Genomic DNA, 25,796 nt, shown 5'->3' with positions numbered 1-25,796 from the left:
ATTTTGTACTGATTTAAAATACAGACTGCAGATGTTTATAAAATTTGAAGCCCCTGTGCATATTTACTCTGCATACTGTACTTTTTCTGTGGAATTTATTCGGAAGCAAGTGTGCACAGAATTGAGGGCATGTTTCTTCTGCTTTTATTTGAACTCAGTGGAAGACAATTCATCATCAGTTGGTATAATATCTTAGTTACTTTGGCATTTTATTGCACTATAATTGCTGCTTGATCTCTGATGTAGGTATGCATTTGTAAACTGCCAGAATGGTCTAGTGCAGGGTAGTCAACCTGTGGTCCTCCAGATGTTCACGGACTACAATTCCCAGCGTTTGCTGGCAGGGGCTCATGGGAATTGTAGTCCATGAACATCTGGAGGACCACAGGTTGACTACCCCTGGTCTAGTGGCTAGACTAGGATCTTGGGAGTTTTGGGGATTAAATCTCTGTTCCACCATAGGAACTGTCGCTCATTTGCTGGCCATGTACTAGAAATTCCTGGGTTGTGCCTGTGTATAACTACTAGAAAAGATGCTGTCCCTGTGCAAACTGCCTTTCCTCCAGGGTAGGTTTCTCTAGTGTAACATGTATTGTGTTTATAAATGCATTGTTTGAACAATGGAGTAAAAACACTTCTAAAATGCCTTGCTCCATTATCAGAACACAATATCGATGACCAAACAGGATATGTATAAAAACGTGGGTACAAATATTTGATGCCACATTGATGACACCCATTGACCTCCATGGGTATAAAGCTTTCTTGAAACAGCCAACAAAAAAGTGTTATGTATTCCTCATAATATTTACATTACAAGGCAGGGATGTGTTTTTGTCTCATACTGTTTAATACTCTTGTAAGCATAAGCTAGAAGAGCATCTGCCACTCACAGAAGGATCCCTCTTGTTTCGTAGCATGACATTCTTGGTCATGCTATTGGTACTGGTTGTCTTAATCTTCCTTTCTGTATTTTCAGATACTGTTTTCTTGCCTATTGATGGTGTGCTATTAATTGAGACCACTTTGAAGTTGAAAAATGATGGAGATAACTTAAAAAAATACATGTGTGATCATAAGTAAATTATAACAAATGTCTAATAAGATTATGTCCCCACCCCATCTCTACTCCACTAACCTGTGAGAAAAGTAATTGGAAGGGTACATCAATGACTTTTCTCTTGCCCTTGATATGTAACACTCTGTTTGCTGGGCTATTAGATGACATTTGCCTGAGGGCTGGAATAGGTAATAGATGGTTTTGTTGTTAGACAGGTCTGAGACCTGATGTTTCACATCCCTTAAAGCTTTTAAAGAAAGAACTTTATTTCATTAGCAAAAATCAGATTGTTTTCCAGAGCTGTATACTGCATTTGCCTCAAGCTCTAGAAAGACTTGTGAAATCATTAAATTGCAGTGCATTTTTACGTGCAAGTTGTTTTTTTTTTCCTATCACTTTATAAATGTAGGTACACTTCAGGGTTTTCCCCTCCTTCATAATTTCAGACAGGTTCATAATCCTACTGAAGAATTGACTAGCTGTTAAGCATTTTCTAAAATTGTCTTTTATGAAAATGGAATATCAAAATATAAATTAGCTTAGCCTTACAGGCTGATGTGAATCACAGATTTGTGTTGAATACTGCTTTGTGAGATGGAAGATGCTTCCTGTTAAGTCAGGCTTTCCCCTAATATTCAGTAATATTCAGTAACTGCTTAAGGTGAAGAGGGGTTCAGAGCAAGTTGTCTCAGAAGTGGGTTCATGTTGTAATGGTTTGGTCCAATGTCAGTGCCACCCACCAAGCCCCTTGGACAAGGTATTCCTGGGACACCTGTTGGGAATTTGGACACTTCACAGAAGCATTCAGACTAAAGGTGAAGTTTCTGCTGTAACTGAAGGCCTCTGCTTTCTTACCTGTTACCATGCTGCCAATATAACATTTCTTTTAAATCAAATTATAGTTTACTAAAGACACTTTTTAAAAATAACCCTGCACTTTTAATTTTAAGCAGACCATGGTTGAGACTGCATGAGAACACAACTGTATAACTAAATAAAGTTATATTAGAAAACAAAAGCTTAATTTTTTTCTGTGCTAAACTCAAAGTTTCTAAGAAGGGCACACATTAAAATGCAAGTTTGTTCTAATATAGATGTCATCAGTAGCAGCAGGAAAAGCACATAACCTTGAGGGCCTTAATTCAGGTTCTGGCATGTTACTGCAGCAAGAAAAAGTTGTAGAAGAGTTTGTCAAACATTATTCTGAACTGCAAGCATTAATTTGTTGCTATTTTTGATTTGTAAAACTTTGTTTCGATTTCATGTTGGAACTTTTAAAATGATATTTGGCAGTTTTTACCATATTATGGCCCAGCTGGTCTGGAAGAAATGGGCGGCATAGAAATATAAATAAATAAATAAGACGTCCAGTTGGACTGCATTTAAATAACAGTGTGTGCAGTCCCGCTTGTACAGGTCTTGGAACAGTCACCTGACTCCTCTTTCTTGCCCATCCCTTCGTAGACAAAGAGTGATGTAGGAATAATTTTGGCTGGTGTTATGATCTTGGATGATGGAAGGAAAACTAAGCCAGGATTAAAATCTGGTTTAGAATCCCACGTTTGTGAGGAGAAAGCTAATTCTTGTTAAGTCATTCTTTCATCACATTCTTTGGTGTAGAGGAAGTAGCCAGGTACACATACAATGCCAACAGAAGCTGGATTTATGCTCAGTTTTGTTTATCCCTTGGTTAAATGGGCATTTGAGTGAAGCCTATGTTAGCTGTAGTAACTGCTCTGTATATGACTGCACATATTTGACTACACTTGATGCTAATACATTTCTTATTGTATAATGTCATATATCTACCACTCCTATGAAAAATAGGTCATTCTACTTTGAGTTCATTGCATCCCTCATAATTATCATCTTCTAGTAAACATTTCTGGCATACCTGAAATATCAAGGTATACAATAATTTGTAATAGAAATGGTTGATAGGTGGCTTAACTAAAAACCCAATAAAATGGTACAGACATACAATTCTGGCTCCTTGTAAATCAGACATGAATCCAACTCTCAGTGCCTCTAAAGCAAATGCTCTTTCCTTTCCTTGTTTGTTGTAACATAGTGTAGTATTTTATGTGTATCGTTACTACCCATGATTTATGGAACATGGTTAAGAAGAAAGGGAAATTTTTGACTTGGTCTACAAGTGATTTTTCGGGGAGCCAGAATTTTCTATCTGTACACAGTTCTTTTTTTCTTGTATTTATTTCAGTTGAACTGAACTAAAAGCTTCAAGTAGAATTGTTTTATTTTATAGTACTCATCAAAATAACAAAATGACAAAATATATCAAAAAGAATAAAACTCAGAGAATAATAAAACCATTCTGAAATCAGAGGATTTTTTATAAAAAATTGGACATTTCTACTGATGGAAAGAATTTCCATCGACAATGATTTTTTTTTTCACTTTTTCTCTCTCCCACTTCAAATGATGATGTAAAGCATCTAAGGAACGCGGATAGGAGTTTCAGGTCTGTAGCAGGAGATGTGAATGAGGAAAAATTGCCCCTCCTGTCTGAGGAAATATTTTATATGATGATCCAAGCCCTCACAGAATCATAGATTTGGAAGGGGCCATACAGGCCATCTAGTCCAACCCCCTGCTCAACGCAGGATCAATCCCTAACTTTAGTCAATCCCATTCTCCTGGAAGTCTGAGAGTTAACAAATATATTCTTGGCCAATTCCAGGGAATTCAATGGCATATGAATAGCGTTTGTGTGTGGGGGGGATTTTGGGTACTTATTTATGTATTTTAATGCATTAATTATTATTTGAAAATTTCCTTCACCAAGAGGAGAAGTGGGATGTAAATACACATAAATAAATAAAATTAATTGAACTTAACCCTAGTGAATCCTAAGGAAAGAGAATTCCACATTTGGGGCACCGCAAGAGAAAATGTCTTTCCCACAGTTAGTAAAATCGTTTATATATAATAATGTGTATATAAAGCTTTGGCATTTCAGGACGGCAGGTGTAAAAGAGAGGCAACGTACTTGAGTCTTAAATATTCATTTTATTTATTCATTTGATTTCGTGATAACAATTCCCAGACAAAGCCAGCTCGTGACTGTTTACAATAAAACCCCAATATAGAACAATAAAACAGTACAACCTCTTGGCAGCATAACCCCCCACTAACACCCCCTCTCCCAGCTTACCAGTCCAGAATAGCCCCCACACCCACATGCACATATCCCTACAGCCTCAGGAAGGGCACACATCCAGCTCTGGATGTTCCAGGGCATTCTGAGGAGGGACCCAATATCTTCCACAGCCTGGCCTCAACCAAATGCCTGCTGGAAGAGCTCCATCTTTACAGGCCCTGTGGAACGTGATAGCTCCATCAGAGCTCTCAGCTCTTCCAGAAGCTCATTACACCAGGTCAGGGCTAGGACCAAAAAGGCTCTGGCTTTGGTCGAGGCCAGGTGCACTTTCTGTGGGCCAGGGACCACCAGCAGGTTCAAATCCACACAGTGAAGAGCCCTGCAAGGGGCATAAGGAGACAAGCAGTCCTTTAGATACGCAGAGGTGGCATACTCAATAATGAGTCACAAGTAAAGCCACACATTTTTATGTGAAGCAGTAGATGTGTGAAAGAAAGTAGCACATGATAAGATACTTTTCAAATTTTGTTTTATTGCTATCAAGTCACAGCTGTCTTATAGTGATCTTGTGCATTTTCAAGGCAAGATACATTCTGAGGTCATTTGCCATTGCCTGCCTTCACGTTGCAACCCTGGTATTCCTTGGATTTCTAGTTATTCATCAGAGCCAACTCTGCGTAACTTCTAACAAGATCTACTCAGGCCAGGCACTTTTCAAGGTTTGATACAGTCATTTGCCCATAGTTTGGTAAGGCATGGCGTCATCATAGCTAAGTTAATGTTCCTTGTACAAAGACTGATTTTTTAATTGTTTCTTAATGTTTTACATAGGCATCTTATAGAAGCTTCTGTCTATGAATGCCTGCTTGTCTTTTACATTAACAGTAGTTTATCAACAATCAGCTAAGTAACTGCAAAACACTTTCCTGTCTGTTGAAAGAGTTTTATTGTAGAATGCTATTACAAACAACATGAGGAAATTTAAAGTGATAGCCTTGTGTTCCTGTGGTGTCTTGCCTTAGGCCTCACTGATGACTGAGGTGGGGCATGTTTTTGACCACAGCAGTTTACATACCTAGATTTAGAATCTGTTCTGCATGTTTGTATGATTCTATTAAGATGCATACATAACAGTTAAGTTGAACTTATAATTCTAAAGCACCCTGGATATTCACATGAAATACTTATATTTTTTAATTACATTATTTGTAATTCAAATAAAATAGAGACTCAAGGCAGATCGTACAGTGAGTCAACAATATCAATAAGATGGGACAGTCGATAAACAATAAAATAGAAATTGGTTTATTGAAGTCTCAAAAACAGGACTAGAGTAAAGCATGTGTTAATATTACACATTAGAGTATGCAAAATTACACAATAGGATCTCACTCACAGCAAACTATACAAAGTAATACCACAGTCCCCAGTAATTTATTCCAAGTAACTTTGTGAAGCCTTTTGTTCAGTTCTAGCCTATTGACTGCATAGAGGAGTCTTCTTGAATAATTCAATTTTGCATATTATGCAAAAAGCCAGGAGAGTGGGAACATTCTTGATCTGTTCAGGCAAGGCCATTCCAAAAGGTAGCAGCCATAATATAGAAGGCATATATTTAGTCCTTTGGAGGTTGACATGTAGGAGGTCCTGCTTGGATTAGCAAAGCTGTTGTGGTGAAGTATAGGGAGTGAGGTGGTATCGCAGATAAAAGGGTCTAACAGGCCATAGTCAGTACTTTAAATTAAGCCTGGTAACTAATGGACAGCCTGTGTTCAACATGTTTGTAATGTATGCTTAAAAAAAAATGTAAGGAATTTAAAGTTAGCAATAAGGTAGCAAAATTTTTGGATGGTACAAACCTTACTGATGAAGAATTTTGAAGAGCTTCAGAGTGATCTCTCCAAACTGGGTGGACAAGAACTGCATATCAAATGATGTTATAAATATAAAATGATGCACCATGGGCCAGTAAACTAACTTCATATATTTGCTGAATAGTCAGTCAGTCAGTAACCTTTTATTGGCATAACATATGTATAAGACATATAAAAATGGGGTTTAAAATTTCAACAAAATAATAAAATAGGCCATGGGGTTACATAACCAAACAGATCTTAAAATGATTAAATAAACTATAAAAGATAAAATACAAGGTAGGCAGCATATTATAAAAGCATCTTAAAACTCTGGCAACTAAAATGATTACCTCTGGGTCTTTGAGTGAAAGCCAGATTTTAAGTTGGGGATGATTAGGAAAAAAGATCAAAAATGATCTATCAAATAAGTATTTAAAAAATTGTTGAGCACACGTTAGGAATACAGTTTACAGTTTTCAAGCGTAGTTATAGAATTCCCAACCATAAGGTGTCCTGGCGGCTTTCAAATAGATTTCACAAATTCACAGATTATATTTCTCAAATGGAACCACCATGTTAATAGGCAGGGAATTTCAAATTCCAGATAATGGGGTGGAGAGCTATTTTCTTCATTATCGGCTTATAAACTTCCTAAAGACATTTGGCTCATGTCTGCCATAAACATTCATTCATAGATTTTTATGCCGTCCTTCCCAGAAATCCGGCTAGGGGCGGTTAACAACACAACAGTTAAAACATAGTATTAAGATAACACTAGGGGAAAAATACATTTAGCTAAAAAATAATAAAACATAATTAAAACATCTCTAAACTTCCATTACTATTCCTATGTCTGAAGCACTTGCCTCAGGAGATCTCGTTGTAGGAGGGGGCCAGATTGGATGAGGTTGCTCATTGTTGGCCCCAACCAAATGCTTGGCAGAAGAACTCCATCTTGCAGGCCCGTTGAAACTGTACCAGTTCTCGAAAGGCTTACAGCTCTTCCAGGAGCTTAGTATAACGGTTGGGGACTAGAACTGAAAAGATCCTGGCTCTGATTGAGGTCAAACATCTCTCTTGAGGGCCAGGGATCTGTGTACTTCTACCTCTTGGGCAGTTCAGTATGAATCTCCTTATTTTCTGAAGCAGCTGTTTTCCAAATGAAGGTAAATGTAAGCTAGCAAAAATTTTCCATAAAGGTAGTTTCAGAGGATCACTGTATTGGTTTGCTGTAGAAGGCCAAGATTTGAGTTCAGTAGCACTTTAGTGACACTTTATATAATACAATAGTATTTTTTATACCCCCACTGTTCCCTCGTCAGCTCAGGATGACTCTTTAGAAACTGGCAAGATCATAGAGCTATAAGACTTCAAGGGTCAAAGTGATATCTGATGATAGGAGCACTGAACTTTCCTTTTATCTCATAAAAGCTCTGCTAGAGTTCTTTTTGGATCCCTGTCAGAATGTAAAAAGGTAACTAGTCATGAAAATATATGTTCAAATAAACTTGCAAATATAGTACAATATAATGCCTCTTGAGGATAGCATACAAAGGACACTTCAGAAATATATGTGCTATTATGTTGCTGTTACATAAGGGACAGGAGAAGATTTGTCCTGAATAAGGTAAACAAGTGAACCTATCCCGTATAACTGGCAAGGAGTGAGCCTTTAGTCTGGCAAGAACAAATGCTGTTAATGGGCTTTGAGAAAATAACAGGCATAGAAGAGATTTTGGACATGGAATACCAAAAAACTGGGATTAACAGGAGCAGTGTGTTCTAAAGGTAAATCTTTTAAAATCGGTTGAGTTTACACAATTTCTCACCAAAGAAAATGCTGCAAGAAAACCTAGGGCCTAGATATTGTCCAGGTGAACATCAAGAGCCAGCAGTTTCTCTAAAACAGTCTTAAACTACATTGACCTGGAGGGGCCTTCTTTCAGGAGTGCCAGGGTAGCCCTTGCTGCTTAAGTATGACATGAACAGTTTAAAGGCTTGTAACCGACTAGTTGTTCAAGGGAAGGGTGAAACAAAAACCAAAAGGGGTGGGTGGGAGACTAGAACTGGAACCATCAGAACCCTATTGATAACAGTTAGGACGTTCAAAGGTTGGATATCTGTATTATTGTTAAAATTATGCTACTTTTATTGTGCACAATTTTTAAAAAAAAACTTTAGGAATTAAAAAATCCTAATGCTGTTGCAAACCAGTATGCTATGCGAATCAATAGACTGATGCATTTTGGCCCTTATAGGGCCTTCTTCAAAGGTCTGGTTTTAACACACACCAGTTCTTAACGCATATAAAATATGTATAGCATCCAATAAAAGTTCCAAAGTAAGAGCTGTAAAGTATCAGAGTCGCTTAATGAAAGATGTCTAGTTACCAATCATTCCATCTCTTCCAATGGCTGCCCAAAATTTTCAATGGTATGTTTCCTTATTAGTGCATGTATTGCAATGAGTGAAGTGCCAGTCAACTTTTGAAGATCCTAACTTATCAGTTGGGTTTTCAAGGGAAGGTTGACCAGATTCTGAATGGAAAGCCACATAGTGAGGAAACTTTCTCATACCTTGAATAAAACTTCTTTGGTCTTAAAGGTGCCACGGTACTCTGCATTTGTTCTGCTTATTCAGACTTGCTTCCCACTTTAATCTAAATTTACCAAGTCAATCCTTATGGCTACTCCATAAAGGATAAGAGGAAATGCTTTTAGATTAAAGACCGGAACAGCACCTGGAATGTAGTTTCCACCACCATTGCCAAAAAATATTTACTATGCTGTCAGTGCAGGTTTTTGCTTTTCTCCTAATCAATGACTACTGAGGCTCCATTTTAGGTTAAATGTGAAAATGACCCCCAAATATGAAAATCCCTGCACTTGTTGAATTTCTTCTCCATCTGAACTGTGAAGGACTCCTTTCGAGAAAACAACCACTTTAGTTTTTGGTAGTTTATTTTCAGGCCCTCTTTAATACAGCATTCCAAGAAGACATTTAATCATCTCTGCAGACCAACTCTTGTCAGGGAGAGAAGAGCAGTCTCAACGGTGTAAAGCAGAACTGGCATTTTGCAACTGGTCAAATGGGTAAATGACAAAGCTCATTAAAGCAAGTTGAGAGATCATTCATATATAGGTTGATCAAAAGGGGGGGGGGCAAAAGGCAGCTCAGCTTAACTCTTTATCAAGCTTAAATGGCTCAGTCAGCTTGCCATCATAGCCACAGCAGACCTGAGCTGTAAGATCTGCATGAATTAGCTCCATGAGAAATAGCATCCTTACCAGTTGCTGTGTGTTGCAGGTTTTCTAGAATCTTATTCTAGGGAAGGTATCAAAAGCCCCTTCCAGATCAACAAATCCTGTGTAAAGGATGCCACTTGGGAAACTAATGTATTTTTCTATCAGATGATATCCAGGGTTGAACTATCCCTCTGAAATCCTATTTGCTCCTAGCCCAGAATATCATGCTGTTCAAGTCAGTCAACTAGCTCCCTTGAAATCCAAGAAAGTGCAATTTTTTACTTGGAGTGATTCACTGGTGTCCATTCAAAATTACTAAATTTCTGTGGATAGCAAAAGTGGCCACCCTCAAGCCATTGGCCTGTATAATAACATCTTTCAGTGACCAACAAAACTACCTAACAATTTTCATTCTTAGAACCATACAGGTTTTAATTAAATTATCATCAGTTCCCATTCTTACCTTGAAATCACCCACTGGGAGGAATGAGCTGTTGGAAAACTGCGTTTAATTTTGTTTAATATTTTAGCCAGCAAGGCTCAGTTATCATTCAATTAATGTCAAGTTATATAAAATTATAGAGTGTGAACCCAATGCTCTAAAATAAATCCTGTGCCATAATCATTCCAGAATCATGGATGGGCAACATGATAGAGATTAGACATGCTAACCCTTCTCAAGGACAGCCCAAAGGGCTCTTTGATGCACTATGGAAGAAAGTGAAAAGCTAGGATAATATATATCCTCCACTGCCCAGATCTCCTAGATAAATATAATATTTAAAACAAATAAGAGTGTCCTGTTTATAGGAAACTCTGGAAGGCCAGTGTGCCATATTCCATCTTAATATCTTTTATGGGAAGAGATAGTCAAGCCAAGGACCAGGTAATTTGGTCAGAACTGGAGTTAACAAAGTGAATTTTGATAGTGGGTTCCAGGGGAACAGGATGAGTTCCCACTGTCCAGAAATACACATGTGGATACCACTTTACATGGAGGAATGTTAAGCTAGGCAGGAATTACAATTCACAGGGTTAGATTGGGGCTTTGTTTCCAATTTTAACAAATCATTGTTATCATTCTTCTCTTGGGAATGAATTGAACTGGATGGCCCACCATCACTATTTAATGACCTTTTTGTAAAGTGTTTTGAGGACATAAGTTCCAGATAGAATCTGAGCTAATGAGCCCCCCCCCCCCCCGGGCAACTTGATGGAAGGCTTGGTGCAAAGCATTACTTTTTTCCTAAGTCTTACATAGAGCCTCAGTAACTAGATAGGTAGAGTTATGGAGTAGCCTTAAGAAGAGGCCACCATGTAACCATACGTTTCCAAAACCAAACAAGGTAGTTGGATGTCTGAAAGGCAGCCTAGAATAAAGTGAAGTGGACAGATAGCCAAAGGATATCAGCTGGACTGTTTATTCTTTGTGAGTTGGGGTATTTGTGACGGGATAGGGCCAAAACATATTTCCTGTCTTCCCACTTTCAAATCCTTTTTGCTTTGTTCATCTGAAATACTTGAAAAACTTTCAGTAATAATAATTTGTAATAATAATTTTAAAAAGTGCTAATATGTTCTGCCTCATATGATCCTGCAACAATGTTCCACCATTACTTCTCCCCCCCCCCCACTTCCTAAAATGGAGAAGAGAGAGTTAGAAGCAAAATAAATATAAATATAAATGTACTGGCATTAAACAAAAGTCAAACAGCTGAAATTACTCCCTCTCAGCAGAGCACAGCCTGAGAGTGTCTAATCCCTTTCAGCCAGAAACCACACATTGAACTTTCAAAAGCTTATACCCTTAAAATCTTGTTGGTCTCTAGGGTGCTACTAGATTCAAATCTATATTGTATTGAAAGGAGCATAACAGTCATCCTTGCTCATAGTTTGTTAATCAATCAAGTCTCGTGTCTTTCCAGACAAATTTCCAGGCTCAAAAAAAACCTACAAAGCTCTCTTGGCAAGCAAGGGAGGTGGTACAAAAGTAGCATGTTTAAGCTACAGGCAGTAATATCTGCCTCCTTTTCAATATCTTCTCTTTGCTTTACATAATGTCAAGTTTCATCTAAAGACTTTCTTCCTATGTTTTTATTTATTATTATAAATATTATTACTTGGAAACATTTCTGTGCCACCTTTACCTCTAAGTCGGGCTTCCGAGGTGGTGAACATCAAAAGATTAGAATATTTCAATGATAAAAACATTAAGACATTTCAATGATAAAACATTTAAAATAAAATATGTTTTGTTGAATTGTTTTGTTCAATAATAAAGGAGAAGAGCCAAAAAACAGTTACTGGATGTAAGACACACACACCCCTGCCACCCCTATCCATTAACTGAAAATTCACTTATAATGGATAAGGAAGACCTTTCTGTGACATCGAAAGATTCTTAGTAGAAAGTAGTCCTTAGATCCATTCTCATGATTTTTTCTATGATTACCTAGCTTCTCTTCTAGAAAAACCCTGAACTACTGGTAACTGAGATGTCTGATGATGAGTTTTAGAATGGCTCTAAAAATGTCATACCAATCCTAGAAGCCTTTTTCAGCATCCTAGTTTTTGCACTATAGAAACTTCTGACAATAGGGGTAGTATTTATTTTCTCATTTATTTTTTCTGGAGCGGCATCTCATGAGTCACAAGGGGAAATATGTAACATTTAAAGTTTTCTTGTAGCCCTGTGCATGCACAGACTCACTGTCCACTTACACATGAGTAGTGTGGATCTTGACTATTTTTATCAGTTGCTACACCATGGAGCTGTAATCAGGTGCTTCAGTACATTAGGGTGTAGAATTATTATTAGAAATTTGACATGGATGTGAAATCCTTGAAATCCATAGATTCACCAAGTGAATAGGTACCCGAGGATGCGTAAGAAGAAAATGAAAAGAGCTATAAAAATGTTCTGGGCTTCTAAGCACTTCTGAAATGAGACCTAAGTTTTTCTTTAATGAACTTAAGTAGCTGTTTCAGAAGGTAGTCCCATGCCACTCAGGGAGTGTCTGTAGGAAGGGACTCTGCAATAAAAACAAACCTTTTCACCTAACCCAACAATTTGTTTTCCTGCTCCTAGAGTGCCAAAGGACCCGACCAGGGAGCAGTGGTTCTGGTGACATACAAGTTGAGTCCTTTATAGTTCATACCTAACCGCAGAAAAAATAACTTTTAGTAAATAGCTATGATGATGAAAGCTCCCTCGTTCTTTATAGGAATTTGTTTGGGGTAGGAGTAAAATAGGAATGAAGTACAATTAGAGTGCACCCCTTTGACACACATTGACACAATTATAGGCAGCACTTCAAAGTAGTTCTCTTCATACTTAGGATTTCTTAAAGTTATAGAACTTCTCCCAAATCAGTTGCCTTCTTCCAAGTGACAGCAATATCATAATGCAGTCAAGTAGATTGAGTTGAGGAACAAAACAAAGTGAAGCCAATATAAGTTCGTTGTGTGTTCGTGCATACTAAAAATGTTTGCATTTGGCAGTTTCCCAGGGGAAAAAATCCTGTGTTGAAAACATCAGTAAAAGTACCCCAAATATATCAAGAACTATTAATACCCTTACTGTTAAGGTACCTCAAAATGGCATCTAGACTGTTCCTGATATCAACTCAGACATCAAATACTCATTTTCAACAGTTGTCAAGGAGGGGAAGCAGAACCAACGTCTGATTTTAAGAAGATAATCCCTCCAAGAAAAATATTAAACAATTTCCAATAGTACAGCCTAGTAGTGGGCTAAGCTCCAGCCAAGTTGCCAGTTGGGATATACAAATATGTATATTGGTGTCAGCAGTTTTGAATTGACAGTCTATAAATAACTTCTGTGAATATTCTCCTGCATGCCAAGGTACCGGTTATCCTTGTCTGCATAGGGCAGCTTTGGAAAATTTATTCTCATATCCTGTTACTTTGTGCCAGTTTTTGCCAAGTGATATTGCCGGGCAGCAGGAAGAGGGGTTTTGGCATGTAGGCAGCCCCTTTAATGGGGGGCTTTCCCCATCCCCTTTGGGAGTGGCGGGAAATAAATCGAAATAATAATAATAATAATAATAATAATAATAATAATAATAATAATAATAATAATAATTTAATAGGGGACTTTGCTCACCCCCTTCTTCCCACCCAGTGTAACATGGGGTTGTTCAGCCAGATGTGACCCCTTGGCCATCAGCGCCTGCTCTATGCCTTTCGGCAGCTGAGGGGCTTGCTCTCTTCCAGATCCGCCTCACACATCTGCAGTGGATCAGCCTCAGGTAAGTTGGGGCCATCCCTGCTGGAATCCTGTTTTCCCAAGCTCCAGAAAGGGCAGGCACTGGCAATAACTGCAGGATCCTGCTCTTCATTCCTCCCTGTTAGGAAAGGTGAGCCCATACGCCAGGCTTTCTTAACCAGGGTTTCATGAAACTCTGGAGTTTCTTGATGGCCCTGGAATGGTTTCTCAAATGGATGGGAGTTAATTTTAATATATATATTTTTTAATTTGTAAAACTTTTATTGGGTGAAATGACCATATACAGTCACATTGATCAGCCTCCCCTCCCCTCCCAAAATGGTCAGTGATGTACCTGGGTGAGGTAGGAAAGATAATGGAACTGAGGTGGATGTGTATACAGCTATGCTTCCCAATTGTCTTCTGAACAATCACCCCACTTTTGGGGTTTCTTGAAGCCTGAAGAATGTGTGTCAGGGGTTTCTCAATAGTAAAAGAGTTGAGAAAGGCTGCCATAAGCAGTTGGGCACCCTACTACAGAGTCCATAGTAGATGCCCTTATTGTGCATTGTCTAAGACTGCCCCTATTAACACGTCAGGGGAAAGGATCTGCTCTTCACTCTTTATCATCACAGCTTTTCTCTGACAGTCTGCATCAGTGACCTAGATTTATTTTCCTTAGAATACCATTTGCAGTTTTAAAATCCAGAAATACCAACCAACCCATATTGTGGGTATAGTTACAGAAGATTCTTAATAAAATTTTCTTTCAGACCTGACCATTAAACCCTGTGAAACCTAGCTCGTGTGAAGATGAGGTATTTCTTTTTGCCAGTAGTACCTTTGCTGCTAACAAAACAGGCAACAGTTGTGTCCAGGGGGACTTTTTATCAATTATCTTTGATAAGCCATCTGTGACTTTTCTCAGAAATGGGGAACTGCCAGGCATAATGTATACCTTTTGTAACCTCATGGATCAGTGACTGTAATCCACTCTGCATTGGGCTTTGTTGAACATTTAGTTAGTAGCGAATGTTGCTGCCCATCTCCTGAATATGAAGGAAGGCTGAATCAAACAGGGGCTATTTTGGCACAGCTGCAATTTCTGTTGACTTCTGCATGGAGTTTAAGGCACCGTATTTAATTTTAAAAGTCCTGTGCTGCTTGTGTCTCACATAGCAACATGGAAAGGCAGTCTTCAAGAATAAACTCTACTTTTCCTCTTCTATTAAATATTGCCTTTTTTTTCTGAAAGAGCCCATCTGAAGTTTCCATCATAAAAAGGGCAAAAAAAAAAAGTGAATTATAGGTACCGGGTTTTCAGTGTTGTTGCGATACTAAGACTTTAAATACAATTACCATTGCTTTTCATTCTCCTTTTGAAACAATGGGAAGGCAGTTGAGGATGCACAATTTTATCTCTTCAGCTCTGAATTATTTTTAATTTGAGCTGATTTAGTTCTCCTTGATCACCTAACTGTTTTAGAACTCATTGTTTTAAGATGCTAAAATTATGCCATAGTTTATTATTGCCTAGATTTTTTTTAAGCATGGCACAATATGTTTAACATAAATTCATGTCCACTACTATCTAGGATTAAATTAAGTCTTCAACTAAGCAGCATGGCTATTCCTTGCCACTGTCAATTTTAAATAATTGTCAGCCTTAATTTTATTTGGAGATTTGGTTAGAAAATCGTCATCTTGATGCTTTCTAAGATAAATGACTGCACAATTAGTGCTTAATTTTTCATGTTAATTTAACATGTAGGTTATTCTCCATAGTGGAAAGAAGAATGGCATCCGAAGAAGAGTTTCACCTTTCTAAGTTCTATGGGCTTAGCAGGACTTTGCTTATGAATGGCACTGTTAGTTTTCTTTTGCTTCACCGCATGTGTAATGTTGAAATATGCTGTGGTTCCCCCAGTGTGGATATTGATCTCGGAATTGGCAGTGGTAATTTGGCTTCCTACATCCTTGCAATATTTTATAAGCCTACTTTTTCAGCACATTTCAGCACATTGCTGAAACCCCCCCCCCCAGGCTTATACTCAATTGAGGGTCCCACTTACCTGTTATTGTTGATTTAGTGGTAAAATTAGATGCCTCGGCTAAAATTCGGGTAGGCTTATGCTCATGTTTATATGGTATTTATTTTACAAAGGGGGCAAATTGAGAATTTATAGAAGTGGGACTAGGTCTTATTGGGGAGGGGGGAAAGAATAGGAACCAATAGTTTTGACAGATTGTTCAGTAAACGTCCCTTTTATTGAGAATTATAAAAAGGTACTTAACACTGCTGTGTCATTAATATGGTACATTAAAAGGTTACTGTCAAGATAATGTTTCAGTTTTCAAAATTGACTGTAAGAGTTTATGGGCAGCACTCTTAATATTCTGCTGAGAAGATAAGGTATATTTTAACTTGCTACTTGACAAAATTATTATGTTGTTACAGGGCTGTTCTTGGAGAGCTTGATTAATGTTAAAGCATAAATAAAACCTTATTTCAAAATAAAAGGAAAATTATACTTGAACTGCTTGTGGCAAGCCTAATTTAACAGATGCCAACTTATGTGCAAGGTGATGGTGTGGAAATAGTGTTAGAGTGTAAAATTAACCTTATTTGTTCTTTCAGTATCTTCCTTCTAGAGCGCATGCCAGTTTAAAACCGTATTTTACTATGAGCCAAGTAAAAAAGACCCTTAGTAGAAATTTAATTAGCATTCCTAGATACCATGTTTTGTGATGTATGTGAGATTTCCATTTTTTTAAAAAAAATGTTCTTAACTCCTGGAAATACACTGCAACACACAGATGGGAAGAAAGAACAGAGACTGTTTAGCAAGCTCTGTGTGTAAAAGGAATATTGCATCTTGCACACTCCTGATTACCCTGTATAAACCGTTTCTGACATCTGTCTTTATAGTTTTCGAGGAGAGGAAGACTTTGTTAAAAGAACCATTTTTGTATAGCAGTCACCGTTTCAGTCTTGCTTTACCTGTATTATGAAAGCAGATGGTCTGCATGTCTTTTGAATATTTATAACTATCAAAAACAATCTCTTGCTATTCACCCTTAGGCTTATGAGATGTCAGGACTGTTCTAGTTGGGGAAAAAATCATCTTGGGTGTTTACAGAAAGAGGATTACATTAAGCTGAAATGACTATACATTTTCCAGTTTAATATTTGTCCATCAGCTGTTTAATCGTATTTAAATAATTGTGTAAATAAGTTGTTGTAGCCCTTGCCCCCTCTACCGCTCAAGCTTGAAAGCTTTAAACGTCAATGAGCCAGTTGTGTAAATGCATCTTTCTTGCTGTCTAGGTCTAACATTCAAAGAGGGCTAAGAAAGTTTCTGGCAGCATTAGTTTGAAAGAGCACTTTTCACACACACAAAAGTAGCCTAATAGTTTTGCCTTGAAGTACATCTGTCTCAGAAGTTGTCTGCTTGCTTTTGTTTTCTTTTGCTGTTGCAGGCCCTGTGTGCTTTGAAATTGGTCCTTGGTCTTCTTTTCCAATTTGTGTATGATGCTTATGGTCTAAATCTTAAAAGAAGGGATTTAGGGACTGGGCAGGATAAGTTTGCAAATGTCGGTTTTTTACCTGAAGCTGAGCAATCACTGATAACAGATTTTGCAGTGGCTGGTTGATTTGGCAGCAAAGCTTGAACAGTTTTGGTTTAGATGATTGAATTCACATGATTAATGTTTTTTGTTGTTTCCCAGAAAGAATAACAATGCACTTTTAATCATAATTATAAACTATTTCTGGCCTGCCTGATGAGAGAACTTATAGGTCATAGTCAAGAAAAGTCATCCTAAAAACTGTTCTATTGATTGATGAAAAATGGATAAGGTCTGAAAGGCTTTCTCACATATAGAGAACAAAGTGTGAGCCCAAATGCACCTTTAAGACCAACAAAGTTTTACTTAAGGTGTGAGCATTTGTGTGCATGCACACTTCCTCAGACAATGGAACAAAAGCCATAAGAGTACAGATATAAGGAGAGAGTAAATTAGTAGTAAATTAGTAAACAGCCTCACAACAAATATGCAGTATTATGATGAAGATTAGATAGTTCCTTGCTAGAATAACAAAGTCTGTTTTTGGGGTTCATTTGTTGTTCACAAAACCAAGGGGATATAAAAATCTTAAGGTTAGTGATTAATGGAAGACGCTTTCCCAGTTGTGGAAAGAAGACTAGTTGCTAGTCCCATCCATCTCCGCCCAAACATGGAAGCAGCTTCACAAGTGACAAGCCCTGCTTTGTTTGTTCTCCTGTCCGAAGACCAAAGAGTTAGATTCTAAATTACATTAAATATATACTTACATCACATTACAGTCCCATTGCCCCAAGTGAAATGAAGAGAGGATTGTAAGTAATATGGATATAAGAGTTGAATGAGGTTAGCATATGTAGTGAGATAAGAAACCAATGTTCCTGTTGATTCTTAGGGATTTCATTGTTTTGAGTGTTGTAATAACTTGCATCTCTACAATCTTCCTTTCCAGTCTGTTTTTGAAGTTTCTTTGCAATAAAACAGCTACCGTATTTGCCGGCGTATAAGACGACTGGGCGTATAAGACGACCCCCCCCCCAACATTTCCACTTAAAATATAGAGTTTATTACATGACAGTACTATGGGCCACTATGGGCAGCTATGTCTATCCCAACTGAAGTGTACCCGGTGTATAGGACGATCCCCCCACTTGGAGGCATGTTTTTCAGGGGGAAAAGTAGTCTTATACGCCAGCAAATACTGTACTTTGAGTTCTCTCATTGAATGTCCTGGAAGGTTGAAGTGTTCTCCTGCAGGTTTCTCAATGGAATGTAATTTAGAATTTAACTCTCTGGTCTTCGGGCAGGAGAACGAGCACAGCTGGCCATGTCACTTGTGGGAATGCTTCCATGCTTGGGTGGAGACAGATGGGACTGGCAACTAGACTTTTTAAATTACTTCTTTCCACACCTGGAAAAGTTGTCTGCCATTAATCACTAACCTTGACATTTTTATATCCCCTTTCTTTTTGTGAAGGACAACTGAATAAAAAAAGCATTTTATTATTCTAGCAAGGAAATATCCAAGGAACTTCATCATCATGCTGTATATTTGTTGTGACACTGTTTATTAATTTACTACTAATGTACTTTCTCCTTATATCTGTACTCTTATGATTTTTGTTGTATTGTCTGAGGAAGTGCGCATGTACACGAACGCTCACACCTTGAATAAAACTTCGTTGATCTTAAAGGTGCCTTTGGATTTCCATTTGGTCCTGCTACTTCAGACCAACATGGCTACCCACCTGCATCTCACATATAGAGCGAAAATCTTTCTTTTGGCCTACTAAGCAAAGAGCATAAATGCTATCTGAGATGGCTGGATACATAAAGTCACAAAATTACTTGCATACCACCTTATGTTGTAATTCGTCAGAGGATAGAGCTCCAAAAGTGGGATACATTTTTAAGCTGTCTAGATGAACCAAAAATGAACTTTAAAAAAGAAATTTAGTCCTTAGTGTCACATATCTATGGAAGATATAAATAATACATTTGGCTGGAAAAGAAAACTCAGGCTGTGGCAGATGGTACCATCCCAAAGTGGCGGGGCTTTTGCAAAGGTGGCACTGTTTCAGATCATATATTCATCAAGCTCTGAGAAAAAGAACTAAAAGTACTGTGCATGTTTAAAATGGGTTCTTCTCGAGCTTAGAGATGAGTACAAACTCAAGTAACCTTGCAGGAGGTATTCCAACATAGAGATATCTGTATTCAGATTTAACTAAATTGTTAAACTTGTCAAAAGTTTTTCTGTTTCTGAAAGGGCAAAAGCTGCCACAAGCTCCTAAAAGAACTAATCTTAGACATGCTTTATTTTATACTAGTTCTGCTTTCTTGTGTATTTTTAAACTTTTAATAGGTATAGACATTATTAAGAAAATAAATGAATAGGGAATTCATAACTTATAGCTAGGATTGCCAACTCCAGGTTTGGAAATTCCTAGAGATTTGGAGGGGGTGCCTTAGGAGAGTGGTCTTTGGGGAGGGAGGGACCTCAACAGGAAATAATGCCCCAAAATTCATTCTCCAAAGCAGTCTTTCTTAACTTTTTACCATTGAAAACCCCCTGAAACATTCTTCAGGCTTTGAAAACCCCCAGAAGTGGTGTGATCATGTAGAATATGGTTGGAAAGCATAGTAGTATACATGCCCACCTAAGGCCCCTCCCCTTCCCATCCCCTCTAGGCCCATCATTGTCCAATTGGGGAGGAGGACATATCAGCATGAATATATATTGTCAAATTACTCGATAACTGTTTAACTGTACACATACACACACTCAATCAACCATTTGGGAACCCTTTGCGGGGCTGTCAAGAAACCCCAGTGTTTCACCTGGTTGGAAAAGCCTGCTCCAAAGCAATAATGTTTTTTTCCAGCTTATTGTCTTTAAAAGTCCCACAGTGTCACCCAGTAAAGTTTATAAACTTTAGGACAAACGAGTACTTCCTCACTCAGCATTTAAATTGTAGGCATCACTGCCATTAGGTGTAGAGATGAGCCCAAGAATAGATGGGATTAGATAGATTCATGGAGGATAGACATGATGACTAAAAGAAATTCCCACATTCAGAAATAGTAAAGCTCTGAATACCAGTGCTAAGAGGCAACATTGGGGGGAAGGCCTCTGTTTTCTGTTTATTGGGCCTCTAGGGCAACTGGTTGACTACTGTGTTAAATAGGATACTGCACAACTAGTCTGATCAAGTAGGGTACCTCTAGTGTTTCTACAGGAATGAATCTTTTCTTTGTAATGATGAAGAAGAAAAACAGGAATCAGGTCTGATATCAGCATAACATGAGCAGGGGCAGCTGCCAGGGCCCAGGGATTCTGGCAGGTGCTCCACCACCCATGCTCCAAAATTGCTAGTGTGACTTGGGAAAGAGCTGTAGGCAGTGGTGGGAGAGCTCACAAGCAATCAGGGGAAGGACATCCAGGGAAGTGGGAGTCATGTAGATGTGTGGGAAAGACGGAGGGTGTGAGAGGGAAGTACTGGGGTGAGCAGAGGAAAGGAGGGGCACCCTGGGAACTCTCTTAGACCCATCAAAACCTAGAACTGGTGCTGGTAGGAGTGACATGCATTCAGGTATTAACTGAACTTAAAACTAAACATATTTTCATTAATATAACAGCTATAGAGCAATTATTATTTTAGAGAAAATGTATCCATTAGTTCTATGAGTTAATATTCACATCTTTTAGTTATGCTGGTGCCCAGGTTCTGTTATAGATAAAAGGGAATAATATGAGGTCCTGTGATGGGCATCTAAGCATGGCTCCTCTTTCCACATAATTGTGCTCATCGAGGACTATTAATGAAACTGGGGCTGGCAAGCACAGAATCTCTTCCTTTGCTACCTGCTCCCAAACTGCTGCTGTTAGCCTACTTGTGCAGGAGGCTGGTCAGTAGATGAAGAATTTGTGCCCAACCTCTCATGAAGTAGATGTCTTCTTATGTGTTTGTGTGGCCCATAAACTGTGACGGTTTATTCCAAACCATGCAGCAGTAACTCTGATACTGCATCATTTTTTCAAGGGATGCTATGCTTAATTTTTCTGTTAAATATAGTAGCATAAATGTCTAAGATCTAAAGACCTACAAACTCAGTATAGTGTTGAGACTAAAAATATTACCCATCAAACAATATAAAAACTTCTTTTGTTATACTATTCTGTAATACAGATGATTTCCCCCCCCCCTTCCTTTTCAGAGTATGATTTCTTCCATTGTGAACAGCACTTACTATGCAAATGTCTCAGCAGCAAAATGTCAGGAATTTGGGAGGTGGTATAAACATTTCAAGAAAGCAAAGGATATGATGGGTAAGCAAAAAGATAAGAGCTGAACTATGGTGACTATATGCATATGCTTTAGGCAACCTTTAAGCCTGGTGTAAACTCTAGAAATGCTGCACTGTTTTAGTCTGATGAAATCTCTGTAGATTTTTACAAAGCGTTTAAAGTTTGATTCTTTAACTGTTTTGCAGACTGCAGGGGAGGAGAAAGGAAGGCACATCAATGCTTAAATGTTGCAGATGCTTGGCTTTTAAAAATGTAATGCTTATCAATATTACCTTGGCACCTTTAGTTTTCTGCTACTTAGGCAAAATGTTTTTATTTTTCTTTGAATATTAGTTTAAAAGCTTTGCAGCATTTGATTACTGATCCAACAAGTATAATTATCTGAAGTGAAAGTAAAATAGATTATTGCCTATCTGCATTGGTGGCCAGAAACCTCTGAGTGTTCTGTAAGAATGGAAGTGGTGCCAAAATTATAGTGAGCTCACGCATGCATTCCATACATTGAGTAATGGCTTGATTGTGTGAAATAGCTCTCAAAGATCAAATAACGTACAGAACTTTCTTATTGTCTTATTTTCCTTTGGACACAATTTTTCCCAGCACAGCTGGGATAGACGTAAGATCAGTCCTATCTGAACCTTTTTTTCAGTCATCCCACCCTGAGTTTGGAACAATGAAACCTATGAGAATGAAATGGCCAACTCTACTACACTGAGCAATCATTGCCACCTTGAGATAGCAAGATTTACCAGCTGTAAATAGTTTGTAGCCTAATTCTTGCTAACATATATCCACGTTTCTTTTTATTTCACTGAGAATGGAGGACAAATGTAAATATGTAAACTAATTCTATGGTTAGAATAATTCTCATGTTTATGAACCATCCCTAATTCTCATGTGTATGAACCATCCCTATATTAAAATAAGAAAACACTTTGTGTTTCCACACCTAAAGGAAGGAATCTGGTGAAGATTTTATTTTGAGTTCTGATCAGGATTTAAAGTAATTGTGACAAGGAAATAAAGAGATGTTGTGGTTAGGGTTACACAGAAGTTCAGACCTCTAAATAGTTTTTTCTGCCACTAATTCCCAAGACCAGGTGTGCACAGTGAGTTTGCCAAAGCTCTTGAGAGAGTGTTGTAGAGTTTTATTCATATTAGTTGTACTATTAAAAAGATATGTTTCTTTCTGTAGCCATGAGTTTTATTAAGACTAACTGTACTTTTAATAGAAGTATGCCATGTACTTTTCCAAATACTGTTTGTGAATGGGGGATGGATTACTTTTATTCTAGAAAAACATTAAATTAATTTATCCAGTTGGAATTAAGCCAAAAGTTAATATTTGACCAATAATAACAATTTTGCTACTTCAAATTTTGCTACTTGAAAATTCTATACTTGTAATCATTCAAAAATCTTTATAATAGTAGCAGGAAGTATTTGAAGGCAAGTAGTGAAACATTTAGATAGATTCTCAATCATCATTAAAATGGTCTGTGTCCAGTGTTTCAGGTCATGCAATGTGATCATTAGTTGAATATTTTTAGATTGTTGATGCGGAGTGCATTGATATATACTTTGAAAATAGATTTTTCCAAAAGGAGTTTTCCATAAATGAAATCGTGTACAAAACATTTAGGTACGTTGGAGATTTCAGTGCACAATGATGTATTTTTATGACAAAATAGAGAATAAGGGAATAAGAGTCTCTGACGACAACTAAGGTACTTTAAATTTACCTGCAAAGTATTTCACCCAAGTTAATAACAACTATTATTTTTCCTCTGTAGCTGAAATGGATAGTCTTTCTGAACTATCCCAACAAGGTGCCAACCACGTCAACTTTGGTCACCAACCAGTCCCAGGGAACACAGCTGAACAGCCTCCATCACCTGTTCAGCTTTCTCATAGTAGTCAACCATCTGTTCGGACCCCGCTTCCAAATCTGCACCCTGGACTTGTATCTACTCCCATCAGTCCTCAGTTGGTGAATCAACAGCTGGTAATGGCCCAGTTGCTAAACCAGCAGTATGCAGTGAACAGACTTCTCGCCCAACAATCCTTAAATCAACAGTACTTGAACCATCCTCCTCCTGTCAGCAGATCCATGAACAAGCCGTTGGAGCAACAGGTCTCGACTAACACAGAGGTGTCTTCCGAAATCTACCAGTGGGTGCGTGATGAATTGAAACGAGCAGGAATCTCGCAGGCAGTTTTTGCACGTGTGGCATTTAACAGAACTCAGGTTAGCCTTTTCTTTTAAACAGCAAGATTAATTTTCCCATATCCCCTCCTGTTCACTATTCTCTTACTTGCACTAAATTAGACAGAGTGTAGTCCTATGTAATATTACACCCCTAGGAGCTCTTTGATTTCATTGGAATTAGGAAGGTATAGCTGGGCTTAAGATAGCACTGTTGAACTTCTCATGATGGATAACCAACCATAGTTACTTTAAAGTAATTCAGGTAGTGTTGAATTCATGTAGCTCTTTCTCCTGATATTATTGTATGGCTTGCTGATAATTGCTTGGAGAAGCAAGTAGTTAAAAAAGGATAAAATTTTATATTAGATAGGGGCTATGACTCATGGAGCATCTGCTTGGCATGGAGAAGGTTCACACTTTGGTTCTGTTGCCTAAGAACAGATGACATCCATATTGTTACAGCCAATGGTAAATTCTCCTGTTCGCAACATGCAACCCTAATCATTGATTTGAAATTTGCCATGCACTTAGAATGAGGGGAATATGTTATGTAATCCAATTAAAAACAGGTTATGTGATGTGAAAGTAGCACTCTCTTTCAATGAATTAGTACTGATAAGGATCCATTCTGCACATTGCATTCTATGACCTATTTGTGTGTCAGTTAGACTTGAATGGCACAAGCATTGCCAATATTTTGGCTAGTGTCCATGAACTCAGTGGTGATGAGTAGCTTGACTCCTCTCCCTTTGTCCAGGGTATCCCTGAGTACTCCCCTGATGTACGACAGAATGTAGGACTATGATGAGGCATCATCAAAACTGCACAATCCTTTTCCTTTTTTTCAGTAACAGCTCTATGGTACATTGATCTTGAGCAATGAATAGTTGTTAATCACTTATCACCCAATGGACAAAAAGAGTAAAAATGGAGTTGTTACAGTTCTTTTTGGATCCCTGTTAGTAAGTAAAAAGGTAAATAGGTCATCAAAATATACATCAGAATGCTCTTGCAAATATGGTGAAATATGACAGTTGCTGAGATTAGCATACAAAGGATACTCCAGAAGGATATGTACCATCATGTTGATTTTACCGTAGGGAAAGATTTGTTCTGAATAGGGTAAAAGTATGAACCTACTCCTAATAACTGCCAAGGAGTGACCATTTAGTCTAGCCATAATGAATGCCTTTAACAGACTTTTAGAAGACAACAGATAGTTGTAGGAAGGAAAAGATTTTGGAGATAGAATATTAAATATTTAGGATGAACAAGTTCAGTGTGCTCTAAAGGTAGAGCTTTGGTGATCAGTTGATTTTACACAATTTCTCACCAAAACAAATGCTACCTGAAAACACTATATTAGAACAATGGAATCAAAGCATCGTACATAGATTTTTAAATAATTGCCAGAATAATTGAGAATTACAGAAATTTTACAAAAAGACAACAAAGCTATTTCACCTGAAAAAGGCCTACCCAGTATTTAAATCAAGTAATTTAAAATGTCATCTTAAAAGAATGATAAAGATTTTCCTCAAAAAAAGTAGAATTAGAAAACTTTTTTTTAAGTTATTTCATGTCCTGAATAGAGCATGATCTGATTTTTGTACTCATATTTAGTAAACAAAATTAAAAATACCTCCTGCCTTATTGGCAACTAGAACAGAAATATTTGATTGGGAGAAAAACAGATCGTGTGGAGTTTAAAGGTTATATTCAAATATGTTAAAAGAAGATTTATGTGGAAATTTGTATTGGAAAAATACTTTAAATGTTAAATACAATACAGCACATACTTCTCTGATATTGCTTAAATTAAAGACATTTTTCAGGTATTTGCAAACTGTTGACACACTAATATTAGCATAAAGAACTATTCATAATCTGCCAAAGAAGTGGTTATCCATTCACCTTTTTGAACAGGATTTAACTCTAGTCCACAGAGGTCAATCTGGCACTTTATAATTTGCTTTACTTGTTATTTCAATATCTCTTCCCCATATATATAATTATCAGCCTAAAATTTCCAAACTTGATAGATTATTGTACTGACCATGAAACTGTGGTATTAATTTTATGAATCTTCAGAATTGGAAATTCTGTAGAAAAATCATACGCTTTAAAATTCTGTGCCCAATATATGATAATATTTGAAACTCCAGTAAAGATCCAGTCCACTTTTCCATTTCAAGCCATAATAT

General features: G+C 37.6%; 1 protein-coding gene across 8 annotated transcripts in view; it reads left to right on the top strand.

The window, feature by feature from the left end:
• SATB1 (SATB homeobox 1) overlaps positions 1 to 25,796 on the top strand; it is a 121,581-nt gene that overhangs the window by 42,790 nt on the left and 52,995 nt on the right. For 7 of the 8 annotated variants that reach the window (XM_077304253.1, XM_077304249.1, XM_077304248.1 and 4 more), the window contains 2 exons: positions 21,293 to 21,404; positions 23,177 to 23,631. In XM_077304253.1, coding sequence (XP_077160368.1) covers positions 21,293 to 21,404; positions 23,177 to 23,631 — 567 coding nt within the window. The remainder of the gene's footprint in view (positions 1 to 21,292; positions 21,405 to 23,176; positions 23,632 to 25,796) is intronic. The other variant, XM_077304251.1, reaches the window with a different exon arrangement.

Source organism: Paroedura picta, chromosome 11 (assembly GCF_049243985.1).
Source record: "Paroedura picta isolate Pp20150507F chromosome 11, Ppicta_v3.0, whole genome shotgun sequence".
Classification (NCBI taxonomy): Eukaryota; Metazoa; Chordata; class Lepidosauria; order Squamata; family Gekkonidae; genus Paroedura; species Paroedura picta.
Note: the sequence above shows the minus strand (reverse complement) of the source record. Positions and strands in the feature narration are given on the sequence as shown.